Raw genomic sequence first — 16,516 nt, forward strand, 5'->3', positions numbered from 1 at the left:
CAGTTTTTTGTTTTTACTCCTCCGCTTATTCAAAAGGGGGCGTTTACCTGTTTCAACATCAACGGCACCTAAATCAAGATCATCCAATCAAAATGTCGCTTTCCGCCAACCGGCGTCAGTATCATCCAATCAAAATTGCACTTTGAGCCAACACAAGCCCAAACAGGAAATGAACAGCGAAAAAGTGAGAATACATATTTAGTTTTATCTGGTCATTTTGGTCTGAAAAAGTCAGAAATCCGCCGATTGGCGGAAAATTCTCATCCCTGATTGGCGGAAAATTCTCATCCCTGATTCCCCCCCCCCCCCCCCCCCCCAAAAAAAAAAAAAAAGATTTTGATTGCATGTGAAACCTGTGAGGCCATGTTGCAGGTTGGAGGGCGTCGACGTGCGGGGTGGGGAAGAAACTGCGGGAGTTGCTGGTGTAGTCGGCGAAGCAGTTTGTGCGGAAGCCGGCAGATCCGAAGGAGTTTGAGGTAGATGGTTCTCTGGTGAGCACGGCTGGGAAGGTTTGGGCGTGGAGGATGAAAGCGGAGTTTCCATCGCCACGTTCTTTGCTTCTCTTAATTCCTTCTTGAGGAGCTGGCGGTGAAAAAAATTGCAGAGGTGTCTTGAATAGAAGAAACAAGATGGAGGCTCTTTTGGGGAGTGAATGCACTGTTTTTCCTACTACAGTGATACCTTCGCTTACAAACTTAATTGGTTCCCAGAAAGTGTGTGTAAGGTGAAGTGTGTATTCCAAATATTAATTTCCCATAGGAAACCATGAAGATTCCAATAATGCGTTCCCACGTCCCAATCAAACATAATTTTCTACTACATAAGCCTTAAAACTACACAAAATATACCTTATTTTATGTATAATAAATGCGCTATGGCATTGTAATAAACTGTACGGTATAATAAAGTCATTTTATTTACCTTTGTAATGTTCGTTGACGGCTTGATAGAATGGATAGCTTTCTGCATAGTGTCTCAAGGGGCTTTGGGTTGTACATTAGAAGTTGTGAGATTGCAACAGCAACAGATGCAGGCAGACACACTAGAAACACCATTAATAGCTGATTCCCTTGCTTGTCCTTTCTCTTCAAATTGTACAGATGGCTTGTGCGGGTTATTTGTGGAGCCTGATTCATGAGATATTTTAACCTTGCAGTCTACACTCTGCCTTTGAACTATCAATAAAGTTGAAACGAGTCCAAACTTCACTGTTTTCTATCCATTTTCTCACTTTCTCTCTGTCGTCTAGGTATCTATTTAATATGTGCAGCTCTGTGTTTCTGTAGCCCCCCACCCCCTGCTGCGTGTGTTCCCTCCCTCCTTCTACCACGGTTCTTGACCAATCACGTGCGGCTTTAACCGAAGGCTGGGGGCGGGGAATAGAGGACAAAAAAAGTCGGCTGCCATTTCCTTGTAAGAACGGCTCGTTCGCGAACGACACATCACTCATTGTGGCGATCCGTGTGTATCCCGAAAAATAGTTTGTATGCCAAGACTATATTGTCACAAATGTAACGTTTGTAAGGAGAAAAGTTCGTTAGTTAAAGCGTTTGGAAGTCGAGATATCACTGTACAGGCAAAACGAGGTTCTCAAACAACTTTTGCCTTTCGTATGTCTTGGTTTACAACCAAAAATGGGTTCTCGAGCAAATTGGTTTTCAAACAGGTTTCTGGAATGGATTATGGTCGAAAACCCAGCTTTGTCTTTAGTGCCAAATTTTAGGGCCTATATATATTTTTTTTCATGAACACATTCGCTGCCATTCCCGAATTTATTAGGGAATTGAATAATGTGACGTGGATGGAGCGCTATTCCCGGAGGTTTTCGGGTTTTCTTGTGAGGGGTGCCGATAAAACGCTGGTCAGACCTCTGGCAATGTTTTTTTCCCTTCCACGGGGGGGCAGAATTAGGCTTTTGTCCATGTAAGCGCTTTGTTACAGCTTCAAATGTTGTTAAAGCGTTATATAAACCAATATACTATGTATTGTATTGTATTTTGGACAGCCACCCTCATTTCAAGCTCATATAACTCAAGACCCATATAACTTGGGAATGAACTCTTTCATTCTGATGAAAGAAGACTCTAATCTAAGGTTTCTTTTTTTAACTGTTTAAAGAATGCTCCACAGCCCAAAACTTTTTGTTCGTAGGATTATTGCTGGATGAAAATGATCAGGAAAAATAAATATTCATGGAAAAATGAGGCAGATACAGTAAAGTCTTGTTATATCGATATTCTTGGGAGTCAGAAAAAATGTCGATATAACCGTACTATCGATATGTCCAATACTGTGCCGTACTGCATGAAGCGGGGGCAATAAATGGGCGATCTTTGATATGGCATGTAATTTTCTCATTGGGTTCATGAATTGCGTATCTAGCATGCTTTTGTACTGTAGTCAAGTGAAAAATAAATATATGCATTAAATAAAAACGTCATTTATAATTTTTATAATGCACTCTTGCAATCGTGACCCTGAGTATCACTCGACATTGTACACACGAGACAAACCACGAAGGCCAGCATGTACAAACATATGAAAAACAGTGATTATTGCAAGCGATAAAGATATCTGAATACAACACAATTAAATACATGTGTGGAAAACGAAAACTGCAACGTTTACATTACTTACGTTGATGAAGTATTCTGCGGCACGTCGAACTATTTTGCGACGAAGGAGTTGCTTGTTGGATAGTCCCCCACAGCCACGATTGCCTTGTATGTTGTTCGGATATCACAATTCTTACGTTTCCCCATGGTTGAAATTGGTGTCAAACCACTGTATACTGTATAAGTAGACTACAGTATTGTGACGTTCTCATCCTCTTTGATCCAGGTCAGAAGTCCGATGCTTCGTATGCCGTCTTTATTTTATTCTTACTCTTCAACCACGTTGATAAAGTATTCTGCGGCACATCGAATTCTTTTGCAATGGAGGATTTGCTCCTTGTTGGATTCTCCTCAACAGCCACGATTGCCTTGTACAGTATTTCGTTCAGAGGTCACCATGCTTTCATTTCACCATGGTTGAAAATGGTAGAAAATGGCGTCTGCTACACTGCGCAAGACATGGAAGCTGGTCACGTGACGAACCTCGATGAGACTGTTACAGATTTCGATAATGGTGGTACTGTATTGAAAACCCTAAGCAAATATCGATTCATCTTAAACTGCTTTTGTATCGATATAAACAACAAAAATGGCCGGCTGGAGATGAAAAGGAGCACCGTAGTAACCGGATTATCATAATAACCGTGTATCGTACTAAACGGAACTAATTATACATAAAAAGACTAGAAATTTGCCGGGAAATGAAAATAGTATCGTAATAAGCAGTATTATCAATATAACCGATATCGATATAACGAGACTTTACTGTATTGTAATGACTCACCTTTTGTTCCAGAGTGACAGCAGGCCTGGACATGGTTTTGCGAGCTCTGTGGATCATGACCGTTGTTGACGCCGTGGCGGTAGTGCCATTTTTACAGTCTATAGTCTCTCCCCCCGGTGTAGTTCCTGTAATAGCGTCAGTCCATAGTGCGCCTAAAGTCTGAGGGGACCCAGGGGGTGAGGAAGGGGGATATTTGGTCAAGTGTCCCCCCGTGGGGGTGTTTAAAGTTGTCCTGTTAGTCCTGTGCGGGGAATTTGCCAACTCAGGCTCGGCTTCCGAGTCGTCCTCCTGTTGCGGCTTCGTGAGAATAAATCCATTGCTCCCGGTAACAGATCCGTGTGGCGTCTCCGCGTCCGACGTACCGTTTTCATTGACCAACGCTAACTCGCCGCCGCGGCCCGTTGGGGAAACGGGCGGCGGGCTGTCGTGCCTCGCCTTGTCGCTTTGGTCGCCGTTAAGCATCGGCTCTGCGACAGGAGGGGACGCCGTCCGGTCCATTTCGCCTTTGGGTCAGAAACAAAAGCGGATCAAGATTGGAAAAAGAAACACATTCAGTGATTGATCGTTTTGTTCAATAAATACATCAAAATAATCCTTCCAACTGCCTATTACTATATTTTGCTTGTATCTATGTGTGGTGAATAAATTACCTGCGCCTCCATTGTTGGCCAGGTCCAGTCCCTCCTGACTAGATGGTTCTTCAGCTTTGTAAACGTTTCCTTTGGCAAGACCGGTGGGCTAACGGAAGAACACATTGGATGAGAGCAGCGTGGGATACCATCAATACTCGACATCTGCTCTTTAAGGACAACCGACGCCGCCGGACAAGTTGCGTCCATAATTTGTAAAATCACTTGAAATGACTTCTCCTGAGCGCATTGTACAAAGATTCCACCGCATATAGCTATATTTTACGTTACGCGCTGAATATTCATGAATTCTTGTTTTCGAGTTGATGACGATGCCCAAAGTGACGTCACATTCGGAACGCCACTGACCGAGAAAGCGACACAATGCATTTTGGGCACTTTTTTTCATCTGAAAACACCGTGTTCATCGCAAAATTAGAAGGAAAATGACATAAAGCGATTGTGAATCGTTGTGTGTCACAGCCAATTGCGATAACACGCATAAAGAAGGTGTAAGTTTACACAAATTCCCAGCAGACAAATCAGCCCATTTCATATACTGCATGAAACGCAGCTTGTGCGTCATCTTGTGCATTTTCTGGGCGCTATATTGGAGTCCAGATATTCACCGGTTTCATCGCTGGCAGGAGGCTGGAATTGATACGGTAGGACTTCTTTAATCGATTGCAAACATTTATGCTTTCCTCTTCAGAACTATTTGAATCATATTCATAACTGGATGAGTAACAAGAAAGCATCTTCTCCGAATCTGAACTCTCTGAAGCCATTGTTATGATTCTGGAGCAAGGCAGTTTGTGACGCATAGTGACGTCATGAACAAGGGGGCGGGACTTTCTGAATCTCGCCAGTTTTGAGATCATTTGTGGCAGTTTTGGGACACTAAGTAATTTTTATTGGTGTTTTGCAATTGAGTAAACATATCAGCATGCAGGTATTTTAGATGCTATAAAACGTTTTTCTGATGTCAGTTGAGAAACAAAAAAAAGGTGTCGGTTGTCCTTTAAAAGGACACAAGCCCAATTAAATGACCTCTGAGCCAAGAGTGAGCAAGCTCCAAGGTCAACCCCGAGTAGCAGACTTCACATCTTGACTGGGGGAGGGGGTCATTTTCACAGGTCGGTGGTCAGAAAGAACTTGATCCGAGTGGGGTAAAATAAGCCTAGCGTTGATTCTTCCCATGGAATGGGGGGAAAACCAGCGATCAGACTTTCTGTTCTTCCCTCCCCCTAGTGGTGGACAGTTGAACATATCAGGAGACAGAGGGAGGGGGAAGGGGAAGGGAGGCAGAGAGGCCTGTCTGCTCCAGATCGCCGCCATTTTGCCACTGGATCATTTACGACCACTACGCTGCCATCGCCAGTTTGGGGAATGTAGAGGGGCTCGGATGCTTGGGAGGCTACCTAAGTCGCAAACGGCACTCAACGATCAATATTCTTTTGGGATGACGTAAAAAAAAAAAGGAGCGGTCTCTGAATTCCACATCACAAAACAGGTTTCCAAAAAGCCGGATCTCGCGTGATATTCATCAAAAGAAAAAAAAGCTATGTTCAATCAAATCCAAAACAAACACGTTGACTGGCTAACAACGAATCTCCCTACGATGGAATGGTTAATGAGCTTCCTTCATTGAAGATACATCTCAATCTTTGGGAATCGGGGAGACCCAAAAAAAGACAAAGAGAGGAAAGGATATGAGGTGACATTTTCAAGGCGCTGCGTGCGCTGAGCAAAACCATAAGCTGCTCTTCTCTCAAAATGGGATTCGCACGATTCCCCCACCGAGTATGTCTTTTGCGCCTCCATATGAAGCATCATACCTGCTTTCTTCTCTTGGCTTCTAATGAGAAGAGGGAACCAGGGAGAGAAGGGAGAGCAAGGTTGACTGATGGCAAGAGCGGACAGATTGTTTCTCTTCCTCCATCAGTGCCATGTGTTTTACATACTTATGTTTTGGCTGTTTGATAAATATTGACTTAGATCGGCTCGGGGCGACATGTACGAAAGAGCATTAGGGCCAAGTTGAAATATATATATATTTTTATAGATGAGGTGTTAACCTGAGGAAAAAAGTCATAAATTTGCGAGTTTAAAATTACAGAAACTTTTTCTGAGCATCTTCATCTTTATTACGTTCATGGAGTTGCTTGTTCTGTAGCCACAGGCGGACACAAGCCAGTGTTTTCTTGTGCTGGTCCCAAACCCGGATAAATACAGAGGGTTGTGTCAGTAAGGGCATCCGACATAAAAGCTTAGCTAAAAAAAACATGCGAATCAAACCTCTGAAGATGGAGGACACTGATTCGCTGCTGCAACCCCTTGAAGGGAAAAGCCCAAAGGAAAAGAAGTCACAAATGTGCTAAATTTAAACGTTTAAAAAAAACTTTCGGATTTTGAGATATATCATTCAGTCGTGCGGACTTTTTTCTCATAATACCCCATCTGTAAAAAAATATATTTCAACCTGGCACTAATGCTCGTTCATAGACATGCGTGGCACAGTTGTGTTATTTTATTGTATTGTATTGTATTGACGGGTTCTGTAATTGTGAGGCGATGGTGGTGGTATCAAGTCGAGGAACAGGTAGCAAATGCAGAGCCCGATCATGCCCGTTGACCAACAATAAAATAAAACAAATACAAACAAAATGTCGTTTTTTGAATAATGCATGTGATTTATAGAAGGCCAACAGACTATCAATGTCTTGAAGAAGACCATCAAGCCAGTCGATGCAATCACAATGCATAATGGGCGACCCCTGCCGCAGCACCAAGCACTCCAAAAAATAATAATAATTTTTATTTTTTTATTTCTAAGCGCCTTTCAAAACTCTCAAGGTCACTTTACAGTCACAGGATTTTTTTTTTCTGTGGGTGAGCAGCGGCAGCCACACGCGCCAGCTTCACTCAACTCGGAAGTAAATAGATAGAAAGCTAGCTAGCCAGCTAATAGAAAGCTAGCTAGCCAGCTAATAGATAGCTAGATAGATAGATAGCTAGATAGATAGATAGATAGATAGATAGATAGATAGATAGATAGATAGATAGATAGATAGATAGATAGATAGATAGATAGATAGATAGATAGATAGCCACTTAGATAGCTAGATAGCTAATAGCCAGCTAACAAAGGGGGGAAAACATACACACTAACGCTATGGTAGATGGCTACATTGACTGTTTCTTTTTTTGTCACACCGGAATGATTGTATTTTGTTTTCCTGTTAAGTTAGCGCGTAATGCTTAGCAAAGACACAAAGCCATGACAACAATACGCCGAACAAACTTATGGATAACAAATGAAGCATATCGGATGTATGTAAAAAAAAGACATAAAGTGATGGTTATTTAACACAAGAGCAAGAAAGAACGGGGTTTATAAGACTGCGCCATGTGTTGACAGTGGAAGGTGCTCATCCTTCTATGTTTATGTAGCTAGCATCGTACTGGAGATGATACAATAGAACAACAAAACCAAACATTGTCATATTCCTCCCAACTATTCAAAGTCGCTTTCACTTCATTTTAATTTGAATAAGACACTAAGCAAGGGGTCTTGAAAAACATCGCCTTGTTCGTATTAACGCATAAGTCAGCTCGCTAACAAAAAAAAGCTAAACGCCAGGATGCAATTAGCCACCATTCGCCGGTAAAATTCAACACAGCCGAATCGTGAACGGCGTGATATCAAAGGGCTCCGAATGAATCTCGTTGTCGTCTATTTTGACAGTTTAACGCAGTTATGAATAATACATTGCCTTGGATGTGGACCATGTATGTGAAAGACGGTGAGCTTAGCACAAAACGCGCCCGGACATAGCATTCAGGTTCCGGGGCGCGGGCGCAGCATCTTCCTACACGTTCGGCAACCCTCCGGGAAGCACAAAAGCAGGAGAGCGGAGGCAAAAACAGACGCCTACGTCAACACCATTGGCCATTTTTGCCAAGGGGCTACTGCGAACGATAGAATAATACGTTGTTGGCAAGTGGGAACGAAGCGAAATGTGAAACAATCTTGCAGTTAGATAAGATAAACTCACTCACCTCGGTCTCTGCCGAAGCCATGGTGCCTGGACCTAAGCTCCGCCCATGTAACATGACGTCACCAGAGTATATTTCCCCCCCTTCCAAAAAAAAAATGATGTGATACCACACCTGAGTATATCAGTCCGGAAGAGCTGCTGCATTAGGGCCAGGTTGAAATATATTTTTTTATAGATGCAAGGCCCCTAGCCTGCTCTTTCCCTTCAAGGGGTCGCCACGGCAAATCAGCGGCCTCCATCTTTAGACGTTTGATCCGCATGTTTGTTTTGGCCAAGCTTTTACGTCGGATGCCCTTCCTGACACAACCCTCTGTATTTATCCGGGCTTGGGACCGGCACAAGAAGAGATATTTCCCTTTGTGGCTACAGAACAAGCAATAATGTAAATGAACTGAGTTGTCCACATTCCACAAGTCCCTTGTAGTTACCATTCCATGTCAATAAGTGGCGAAAATGTACCAAATCAGTTTGCAACCGCCATTAAGACACGAAGAAGTAAACCAGGAAGTCGCTGCCGCTCCGAAAAAAACAATGCTGTGCAGTACAAACGCTGGATGAGCAAATTTTTGTATTTTATATTTATGAAAATCACACATCTGTCTCATTGCTTTCTGAAGCTCTTTGTGGCGAAAAAAAAACAACTCGTCGCGGAAAATTAGAAATTTGGCGCATCTTAGCCCCACCCTTTGAGTTTGGAGTTTACAAGTTTGAGAACCTTAACGACGGTTGTCAGCTGATTCCAGCATGGCCCAACAAGCTGCTGCTTTGCAGAACTACAACAATGAACTCGTCAAGTGTAAGTGGTTTATGTATCGATGACGATTTTGTTAAAAAAAATACCAACGGAATTTTGAGCATCGTATTTAACTCGTGTAGATGCACATACAGCTTGGCACGTGTAAACAATTCACGAATAACGTTAATAATAATAATACATTTCATTTATAGGCACCTTTCCAAACTCTCATGGTCACTTTAGTCACAGGATAAGTTTTTCTGCGGGTGAGCAGCGGCAGCCACACGCACCTGCGTTCACTCAATCCGGGAGTAACTAAAAATGTGTTATTTATTTTATCTATTTCTATTCTAGTAAAATAGATAGAAAGCTAGCGAGCTAGCTAATAGATAGCCATAGCCAAGAGATAGCTATTCGATAGGTAGCCATATAGCTAATAGATAGGTAGCTAGACAGCTAATAGATAGCTTGGTAGCTAGCTACATAACGGATATTGAATGGAATTTACAATGTCATTATCACTCGAATTCCAGGAACCCCAGAATATTGAGTTTTAGGACTACGTAAACATTCAGTGCAGCGTTAGAAAGCTTAGACGCTGTTCTTTCATTTAAAAAAAAGTTAATTCCTAAGTTACATGGATCTGGAGTTATGAGATTGAAATGGGGGCGAGCCTTAGAAAGTGACATGGTATCAGGAATTTGTTCTGGAAAAAGACAAAAAGAAAGATAACGTGACATTCATCCCTGTTTTGAGTCCACCCGGACACAATATTATTTCCCCCCCCGTTTGTCCATCGCAGGTTTTGATGACCTGTGCACCAAGCGAGAAGAATTGAGCCTTCAGATCAAGCTGGCCGAGGAGGAAAAGGAACAAATTCAGCATGACATCGGAACCCTCTCGGAGAAGCTGAGCAGAGTTAATGAAAGCCTGGCACAAAAAATAGCTGCACACAACACCCTCGACCGTACCATTGCGGTGACCGAGGCTGCATATAACAAGGTGTTTGTCCTAATCACGGTAGCTTACTTATTAACCTGCAACTCTTATTGGGTCATGCCAATAATTTGTTGTTCAACATATTTTGGTCAGATTGAATTTTTTTTTTTTTTTCAGAAAAAACCTCCATGTGAATGCTGTTTTATTTTAATTCATCTTTCATTTTCATTTTCCATCAAGAAACTATTTGAATAAGCCCTCCTGTTGATGGTGACCTTTTGAACGAGCCTCACTATTAAGCCAAAGGCGCTCTTATTAAAGAAAAACAATGCAGTTCTTTGATCTGCTGATAATTTCATGTAATTTCCTGCTCCGCTCCCACAGATCTTGGAGAGTTCACAGTCCTTACTGAGCGTCCTGGAGCAGCAGGCAGGAAACTTCGGTAAAAAGCCAGAGCCACGGAGGAAAGAGTTCTGATTTTGCAGAGGGAGCGCTTCACCAAAGACTGCTCCGGGAACTGTTTTGAAGAATTTGGATTTGTTTCTCTTTGTTGTGCAAATAAATGTTAAATACCATCCTCAACGGTCTCACAGTTGACTTGATTGCTAAAATGCACCCATGTCCATTTGCTAAGTTGTTTTAAATCAGCTTTCCATTTTTTTCCCGTTTCCATGCCAGTTCATTAAAATGGACAATATATTTCATATTACTTTTTCCCCTTGTTCTTAAGAACACAGATCCAAACTCTAAAATACCTGCATTTCTTTTTTCCCAATTTACAATTAATTATAGTTTCACAGTTCCATACAGTTAATGAAAATAAAAACATACAACTCACTTCTACATCTGTTTTTACCCTGGCATAGTTCCATTTTAAAATAACCAAAACTAGGTGAGTAATACAAACCATGCAATCCAGTGACTGTTAAGAGACCTTGAGAGTTTTGAAAGGCGCTTAAAAATGAAATGTATTATTATTATTGTTAATAAGGCATTCCATAATTAACTGTGTAACCATTTTTTATAATAGAATAAACGAAAACGAAGAAAATTGGGGTAGGTGTACATTTCTTTGACTCGTAACGCTTTGTTACAGGGGTTGAATGCGATTGAATAGAAAAAAGTATCAAAATATTCATCTGAGTAATAAAATATTCAATTTTTTTGATAACCCCTACTACTACGTTTCTACATTTAAAAAAATGGCCTTTTGAGTTGGTATGTTGCGTAAAGGTGTAAAAACGAGAGAATGGGCGTTTCCGTAATTACGCAATGACGCCATCGCGCACTTGCAACGTCGGTCATTCTGCAACTTTGAGCAAAAAATAGCCCGGTTTGAATAACCGCATCATCAGGAAAATGACCAAAAATATGTGAACTAAATACCTGTGTGAGACCTGATTTGTCTTTTTCAGGGCAGAGATGCTTCGTCGCTGATTCCAAGATGAAACCCGGGTCGGTGCACACTTGCTTCACTTTACGAACTCTTTGTAATGTGACCTCAAAAAGCGTCGTGAGTGACGTCATCGTCACTCACGACAATGCGAGAGCGCCGCTCCGTCACACGCGCTTGCAAACGAATCGAGTCCAACTCCGCCATGAGCCAACAAGGTGCTGCTTTGCAGAATTACAATAACGAGCTCGTCAATTGTAAGTCTTCCGAATCTTCATTACCGCCCCTTAGCGCAGGTAGAAGGAATTTATAAAAAAAAGGAAAAAAAAACTAAAAATAAATACATTTTCTTTTCCACCTATTTTGAAAATAACATTGAAAAAAATGGTCAAAATGTTATGTTCCATTTTTACATCAACATTTCTTTTCAGGTAACTTGCATATATGTCATTGTGTCTCCCTGCCTGTGCGTCATGTTAGACGACAAAAAAAATGAGTGGACAATTTATATTTATATTTCATATTAGATAGCTAGCTAGCTAGCTTTCTATCTTTTTGAGTTATTCCAGGTTGAGTGACCGCTGGCCCGTGTGGCTGCCTCTGCTCACTCAGAGAAAAAGCGCTTAGAAATGAAATGTATTATTATTATTATTATTATTACAGTAAAGTCTTGTTATATCGATATTCAAGGGAGTCCGAAAAAATATCGATATAACCGGGACTATCGATATATCCGACCCTGTTTGCATGTAATTTTCTCCGTGCGTGCATAGAAATAGTATCGATATAACCGGGACTATCGATATATCCGATATCGATATAACGAGACTTTACTGTATTATTATTATGAATTCAATATTTTATGATGTCGATCCGTAAGCAAAACTTTTTCAAATTACAGTAAAGTCTCGTTATATCGATATTCTCGGGAGTGGGAAAAATATCGATATAACTGGACTATCGATATATCCGATCCTGCGGGCATGTAATTTTCTCCTTGAGTTCATAGAAATAGTCTCGTAATAAGCAGTACTATCGATATAACCGATATCGATATAACGAGACTTTAGTGTACTTGTTTTTCCTTTTTTTGCCCCGCAAAAGACTGACTGGTATTAATCGTGCAATGAATAACTAGTTTTCAAATTTGAAGTAAAAAAATTATAACTGTTATGGTGGTTTATGTACGACAATTTGACATTTTGGTTGGGACTTCAGCAAGCATCATGGCACTTGACATGGTTGATTAGCTTTTGCGGGCCGAATAAAATGTTATTAATAATAAAATTATTATTATTATTATTATTATTAGGAATGGATCAACCATATTTGTTATTTTTTTAGGTATCGAGGACTTGTGCGCCAAGCGTGAAGAATTAAACCGTCAGATCAAGCTGGAGGAAGAGGAGAAGGAACGACTGCAACATGACATTCGCGTCTTCTCCGGAATGCTGAGCAAAGTCAACGAAAGCCTGGCACAAAGAGTGGCCGCACGGGCCACTTTTGACCGCACCATTGCCGAAACCGAGGCGGCATACACAAAGGTGGGTTCTTTTTTTCCACCACTATCCTTGCACTACCATCTGCGGTTCGTACCAGTTTTGTTAGCACTTTGTGAAAAATAAGACCTCATCGCTGACAGATGACTTGTCACATAATAGAATAATAATAATAATAATAATAATAATAATAACACCTTTATTTACAAGTGCCTTTCAAAACTCTCAAGGTCACTTTTCAGTCACAGGATATTTTTTTCCTGTGGGTGAGCAGCGGCAGCCACACACGCCAGCATTCACTCAACCAGGACATAACTCAAATAGATAGAAAGCTAGCTAGCCAATATATAGCCAATAGATAGCTAATAGATAGACAGCTAGCTAGGTAGCCGTATAACTAATAGTCGTATAATTAGTTAGATAGTTAGCGAGCCAGCCAGATAGCTAATAGATAGCCAGCTAGGTAGCTAGCTAGATATTGAAATCTATGATGGGTGTTGTCAGTGACAAAGATGTTATTCGTGCGTTTTGGGTTCAGTTCCCAGGCGAGTGATTCTGCGCCCTTTCACTGAGTACGTTGAAGTCCGAAGTTAATCGAAAATGTGTCCACACCAGTGCCAGGGTTTTTGTCATTTTCACTCGAATTGCAGGAACCACACAATATTGACTTTTAGGAGGACATAAACATTCAATGCAGTATAAGAAACCTTAAAGGACAACCGACGTCACTTGTTTGTTTCCTAACTGACACCTGAAAAACGTTTCATGGCATCTAAAATACCCAAAACACGCAGGCTGATATTTTTCATCAAATGCAAAACACCAATAAAAAAAGTGTCCAAAATCTGCAAAAAATTGAGCTGCGAATTGGGCATTTTCAGAAAGTCCCGCCCCGTTCGTGACGTCACGCCAAGACGTCTTGCATTGCTCTCGAATCAAAACAATGGCTTCAGATTGGGAGAAGATGCTTTCTTGTTACACATCCAGTTAGGAATATGATTCAAATAGTTCTGAAGAGGAAAGCATACATGTTTGCAATCGATTAAAGAATTCTGTGTCATTTTGAGGCAAACAGGCGGGGGGAATATCGCACCCAAAAATGGCCACCACTGTTGTGAGGAATGAATCAGCCCGTTTCTACAGGCTGATAAATTACTTCCGTGGAGCTTGGACGCCCTCTTCTGGCGGCTTTTGGGTGCAACACAAGGTTTTCAAACCAAACAGTACAGCAAAATACATTGACGTTACGGTCAGGGGGCGGTCCTTTAGTGACGTCATGTACGGACTCGTCACCAACTCAAAAACAAGACTTCCTGAATATTCAGTGCGAGTCTTAAAATGTAAAATATAGCTATATGCGGTGGAATCTTATTAAAACACGCTCAGTAGAAGTTATTTGAAGCCATTGTACAAATTATGGACACAACTTGACGTCGGTTGTCTTTTTTTTTGTTTCCTAACTGACATCAGAAAAACGTTTAATAGCATCTAAAATACCGAAAACACGCAGTATGATATTTTTAGTCAAATGCAAAACACCAATAAAAATGACTTAAAGTGTGCTGAAACTGCAAAAAAAAAAGAAACCGGAAGTGGCCAGTTTCAAAAGGTCCCGCCCCCTGGTGTCACAGCCAAGACGTCTTGCTTTGCTCGAGAATCAAAACAATGGCTTCAGATTCGGAGAAGATGCTTTCTTGTTACTCATCCACTTATGAATATGATTCAAATAGTTCTGAAGAGGAAAGCATACATGTTCGCAATTGATTAAAGAATTTATTCCGTGTCATTTTGGGAGGACATGTAGCACCGAATATGTGGGGGTGTGTGAGTAGCACCGAAAAGAGGCAGAAGAGGGCGACAAAGCTCCGTGGAAAGCTCCATGGAAACGCGCTGATTAATTCCTTACAAAGGATTCACCATCGCGTTATTTGTGTTTTCCTTCTAATTTCGCCATCAACACGGATCAACACAAAGTTTTCAGACCAAACAAAGTATTGCAAAATGAGTTGAGATGATGCAAGGTACACTAAAGTCTCGTTATATCGATATTCTCGGGAGAGTCAGAAAGAATATCGATATAACCGGACTATCGATATATCCGATCCTGCGGCATGTAAATTTTCTCCTTGCGTTCATAGAAATAGTATCGTAATAAGCAGTACTATCGATATAACCGATATCGATATAACGAGACTTTACTGTATGTACTTTCTCAGTCAGGGGCGTTCCTTCAGTGACGTAGGGTGAGGACTCGTCACCAACTCAAAAACAAGAATTTCGGAATATTCAGCCTTAAAGAGTCTTAAAATGTAAACTGTAGCTATATGTGGTGGAATCTATGTAAAATACGCTCAGTAGAAGTCATTTGAAGCCATTTTAAGTGATTTTACAAATTACGGACACAACTTGTCCGGAGGTGTCGGTTGTCCTTTAAACGTTGTTCTTTCATCAGAAAAAAGTTAATTCCTAAATTATATATGTCTGGAGTTATATGAGCTTGAAATGGGGCGGATGTACAAAATACAATGACATTTTGATTGGACAACAGCTGAAGCCGTAACAAAGCGCTAACATGGAAAAAAAGGAAATGCAGCCCCCTTGTGGAAAATGAAAAAACATTGCCAGAGGCCATCTCTAGCGCTTTATCGGCACCCAAGCATGGAAAAAAAAGTAATTGGGGAATGGCGCTTTACGTCATTTTTTCAATTACCGAATCAATTTGTGAATGGCAGTGAATGAGTTAAAAGTGTTTGGGATTTTCTATGATTTGCTGCTTGCTCCCGCTCCCTGACAGATTTTGGAGAGTTCCCAAACCCTACTGAGCGTCCTGAAGCACGAGGCCGGAAACCTCAGTAAAGCCTCGGAGCCACGCAAGAAAAAACACTAATTCGGAGAACAAGACTGGACTGAAAAAAGACAAAATGTGAACATTTGACAAAACAGACTTGATTGCTTTTTTTTAATCCTCAAAATAGTTCCTTGGAGATGAAATGGAAATGAATTCATGATCTTCAACATATTCCTACACAGTTATTTACATTTGTTCCAGTTTTCTATTTATTTAACGTACATCTGTACACGTATGACATCGCTGAGTTGGTTTTTTTTTTTCAAATCATCAATTTTAGACATCGCTGGCAATGCGGATGAAAAAAAGAAAAATGTAGACAGCATGGAGTGTTTGACCACAAACAGACTTTTTTTTGCAAGAATGGGAGCAGAAAAGCCCCAAAAAACATTGCAGGTGGGAGGGATATTTTGGCCGTCTTGATGTAATCACTGTTTTTGGTGTGTTTTTTTTTTTCACGTTTCTGCTGGTATTTGAAAGGCTAGGTGGCAACATGACAGATTTGCTTGTTTTGAACCAAAATCACAAGAAAAATTCAATTTGTTCACAATATGTGTCCTCACATTTCTCAAAACCATTCATTTAATTCTTCATGGACTCATAAGAGCACTTTTTAAAAAATTTAAACACACTGAATATTGAATGCGGCGAGATGAATACAAAACACCTGACGTGGATTTGACCAATTTCATTTTGGCAATGCTGACAGCGGATATGGACTTTAAAAAATAACAATCCTGTCGACGTCTTGGAATAAAAATAAAATACATTCGAGAAAACGCGATGGCTAAGTACAACCTCCCAAAATCCAACGCCACTCACGTTGACAATGGCCGCAAAGTCTCTCGCGGTCAAAGGTCACCGCATGTTCGTCATGAGAAGCTGGCGTTACAATGAAATTGCATAACAATACTGGCCGGCCTGGGGGTGTTGGGTGTCAAGGACATTACGGCAACACTTTCATCACTTGGCATATTGACTTAAAAAAAAAACAAAACAAAAAAAAACAATA

At 40.9% G+C, this 16,516-nt stretch overlaps 3 protein-coding genes across 8 annotated transcripts in view; 2 read left to right on the top strand and 1 right to left on the bottom strand.

Annotated features, from left to right (window-relative positions):
• The window catches only part of ehmt1b (euchromatic histone lysine methyltransferase 1b), a 32,373-nt gene extending 21,082 nt beyond the window's left edge, over positions 1-11,291 (bottom strand). For 3 of the 6 annotated variants that reach the window (XR_016118240.1, XM_089020179.1, XM_089020178.1), the window contains exons 1-4: positions 11,151-11,291; positions 4,050-4,137; positions 3,400-3,902; positions 354-582 (exon numbers count right to left, since the gene is read on the bottom strand). Coding sequence is in view for 5 of the 6 variants with exons in the window: in XM_089020179.1 (XP_088876305.1) it covers positions 354-582; positions 3,400-3,902; positions 4,050-4,137; positions 11,151-11,291 (961 nt within the window). In the remaining variant the exon portion in view is untranslated. Of the gene's footprint in view, positions 1-353; positions 583-3,399; positions 3,903-4,049; positions 4,138-8,090; positions 8,128-11,150 lie in introns of those variants that run through there. The other 3 variants (XM_089020182.1, XM_089020180.1, XM_089020181.1) reach the window with 2 other exon arrangements.
• On the top strand, positions 8,578-10,346 carry LOC148884153 (microtubule nucleation factor SSNA1-like). The gene is made up of 3 exons (XM_089020471.1): positions 8,578-8,885; positions 9,628-9,827; positions 10,149-10,346. Exons 1-3 carry the CDS (start codon positions 8,834-8,836, stop codon positions 10,239-10,241), a joined length of 345 nt encoding a protein of 114 aa, XP_088876597.1. The 5' UTR covers positions 8,578-8,833; the 3' UTR covers positions 10,242-10,346.
• On the top strand, positions 11,292-16,514 carry LOC148884154 (microtubule nucleation factor SSNA1-like). The gene is made up of 3 exons (XM_089020184.1): positions 11,292-11,414; positions 12,502-12,701; positions 15,451-16,514. The coding sequence occupies exons 1-3, from the start codon at positions 11,306-11,308 to the stop codon at positions 15,541-15,543; spliced, it is 402 nt and encodes a 133-aa protein (XP_088876310.1). The 5' UTR covers positions 11,292-11,305; the 3' UTR covers positions 15,544-16,514.
• Positions 16,515-16,516: the final 2 nt, after the last annotated feature.

This window comes from Hippocampus bargibanti, linkage group LG18 (genome assembly GCF_051943395.1).
Source record: "Hippocampus bargibanti isolate YZ-2025 linkage group LG18, ASM5194339v1, whole genome shotgun sequence".
NCBI lineage: Eukaryota > Metazoa > Chordata > Actinopteri > Syngnathiformes > Syngnathidae > Hippocampus > Hippocampus bargibanti.

What these genes read in the sequence shown, in the direction of transcription:
- LOC148884154 (XM_089020184.1), top strand. Translation starts at nt 11,306, where the DNA reads ATGCGAGAGCGCCGCTCCGTCACACGCGCTTGCAAACGAATCGAGTCC. An exon ending in CAATAACGAGCTCGTCAATT is followed by an intron (nt 11,415 to 12,501) that starts GTAAGTCTTCCG and finishes TTATTTTTTTAG; the next exon opens with GTATCGAGGACTTGTGCGCC. An exon ending in CCGAGGCGGCATACACAAAG is followed by an intron (nt 12,702 to 15,450) that starts GTGGGTTCTTTT and finishes GCTCCCTGACAG; the next exon opens with ATTTTGGAGAGTTCCCAAAC.
- LOC148884153 (XM_089020471.1), top strand. Translation starts at nt 8,834, where the DNA reads ATGGCCCAACAAGCTGCTGCTTTGCAGAACTACAACAATGAACTCGTC. An exon ending in CAACAATGAACTCGTCAAGT is followed by an intron (nt 8,886 to 9,627) that starts GTAAGTGGTTTA and finishes TGTCCATCGCAG; the next exon opens with GTTTTGATGACCTGTGCACC. An exon ending in CCGAGGCTGCATATAACAAG is followed by an intron (nt 9,828 to 10,148) that starts GTGTTTGTCCTA and finishes CCGCTCCCACAG; the next exon opens with ATCTTGGAGAGTTCACAGTC.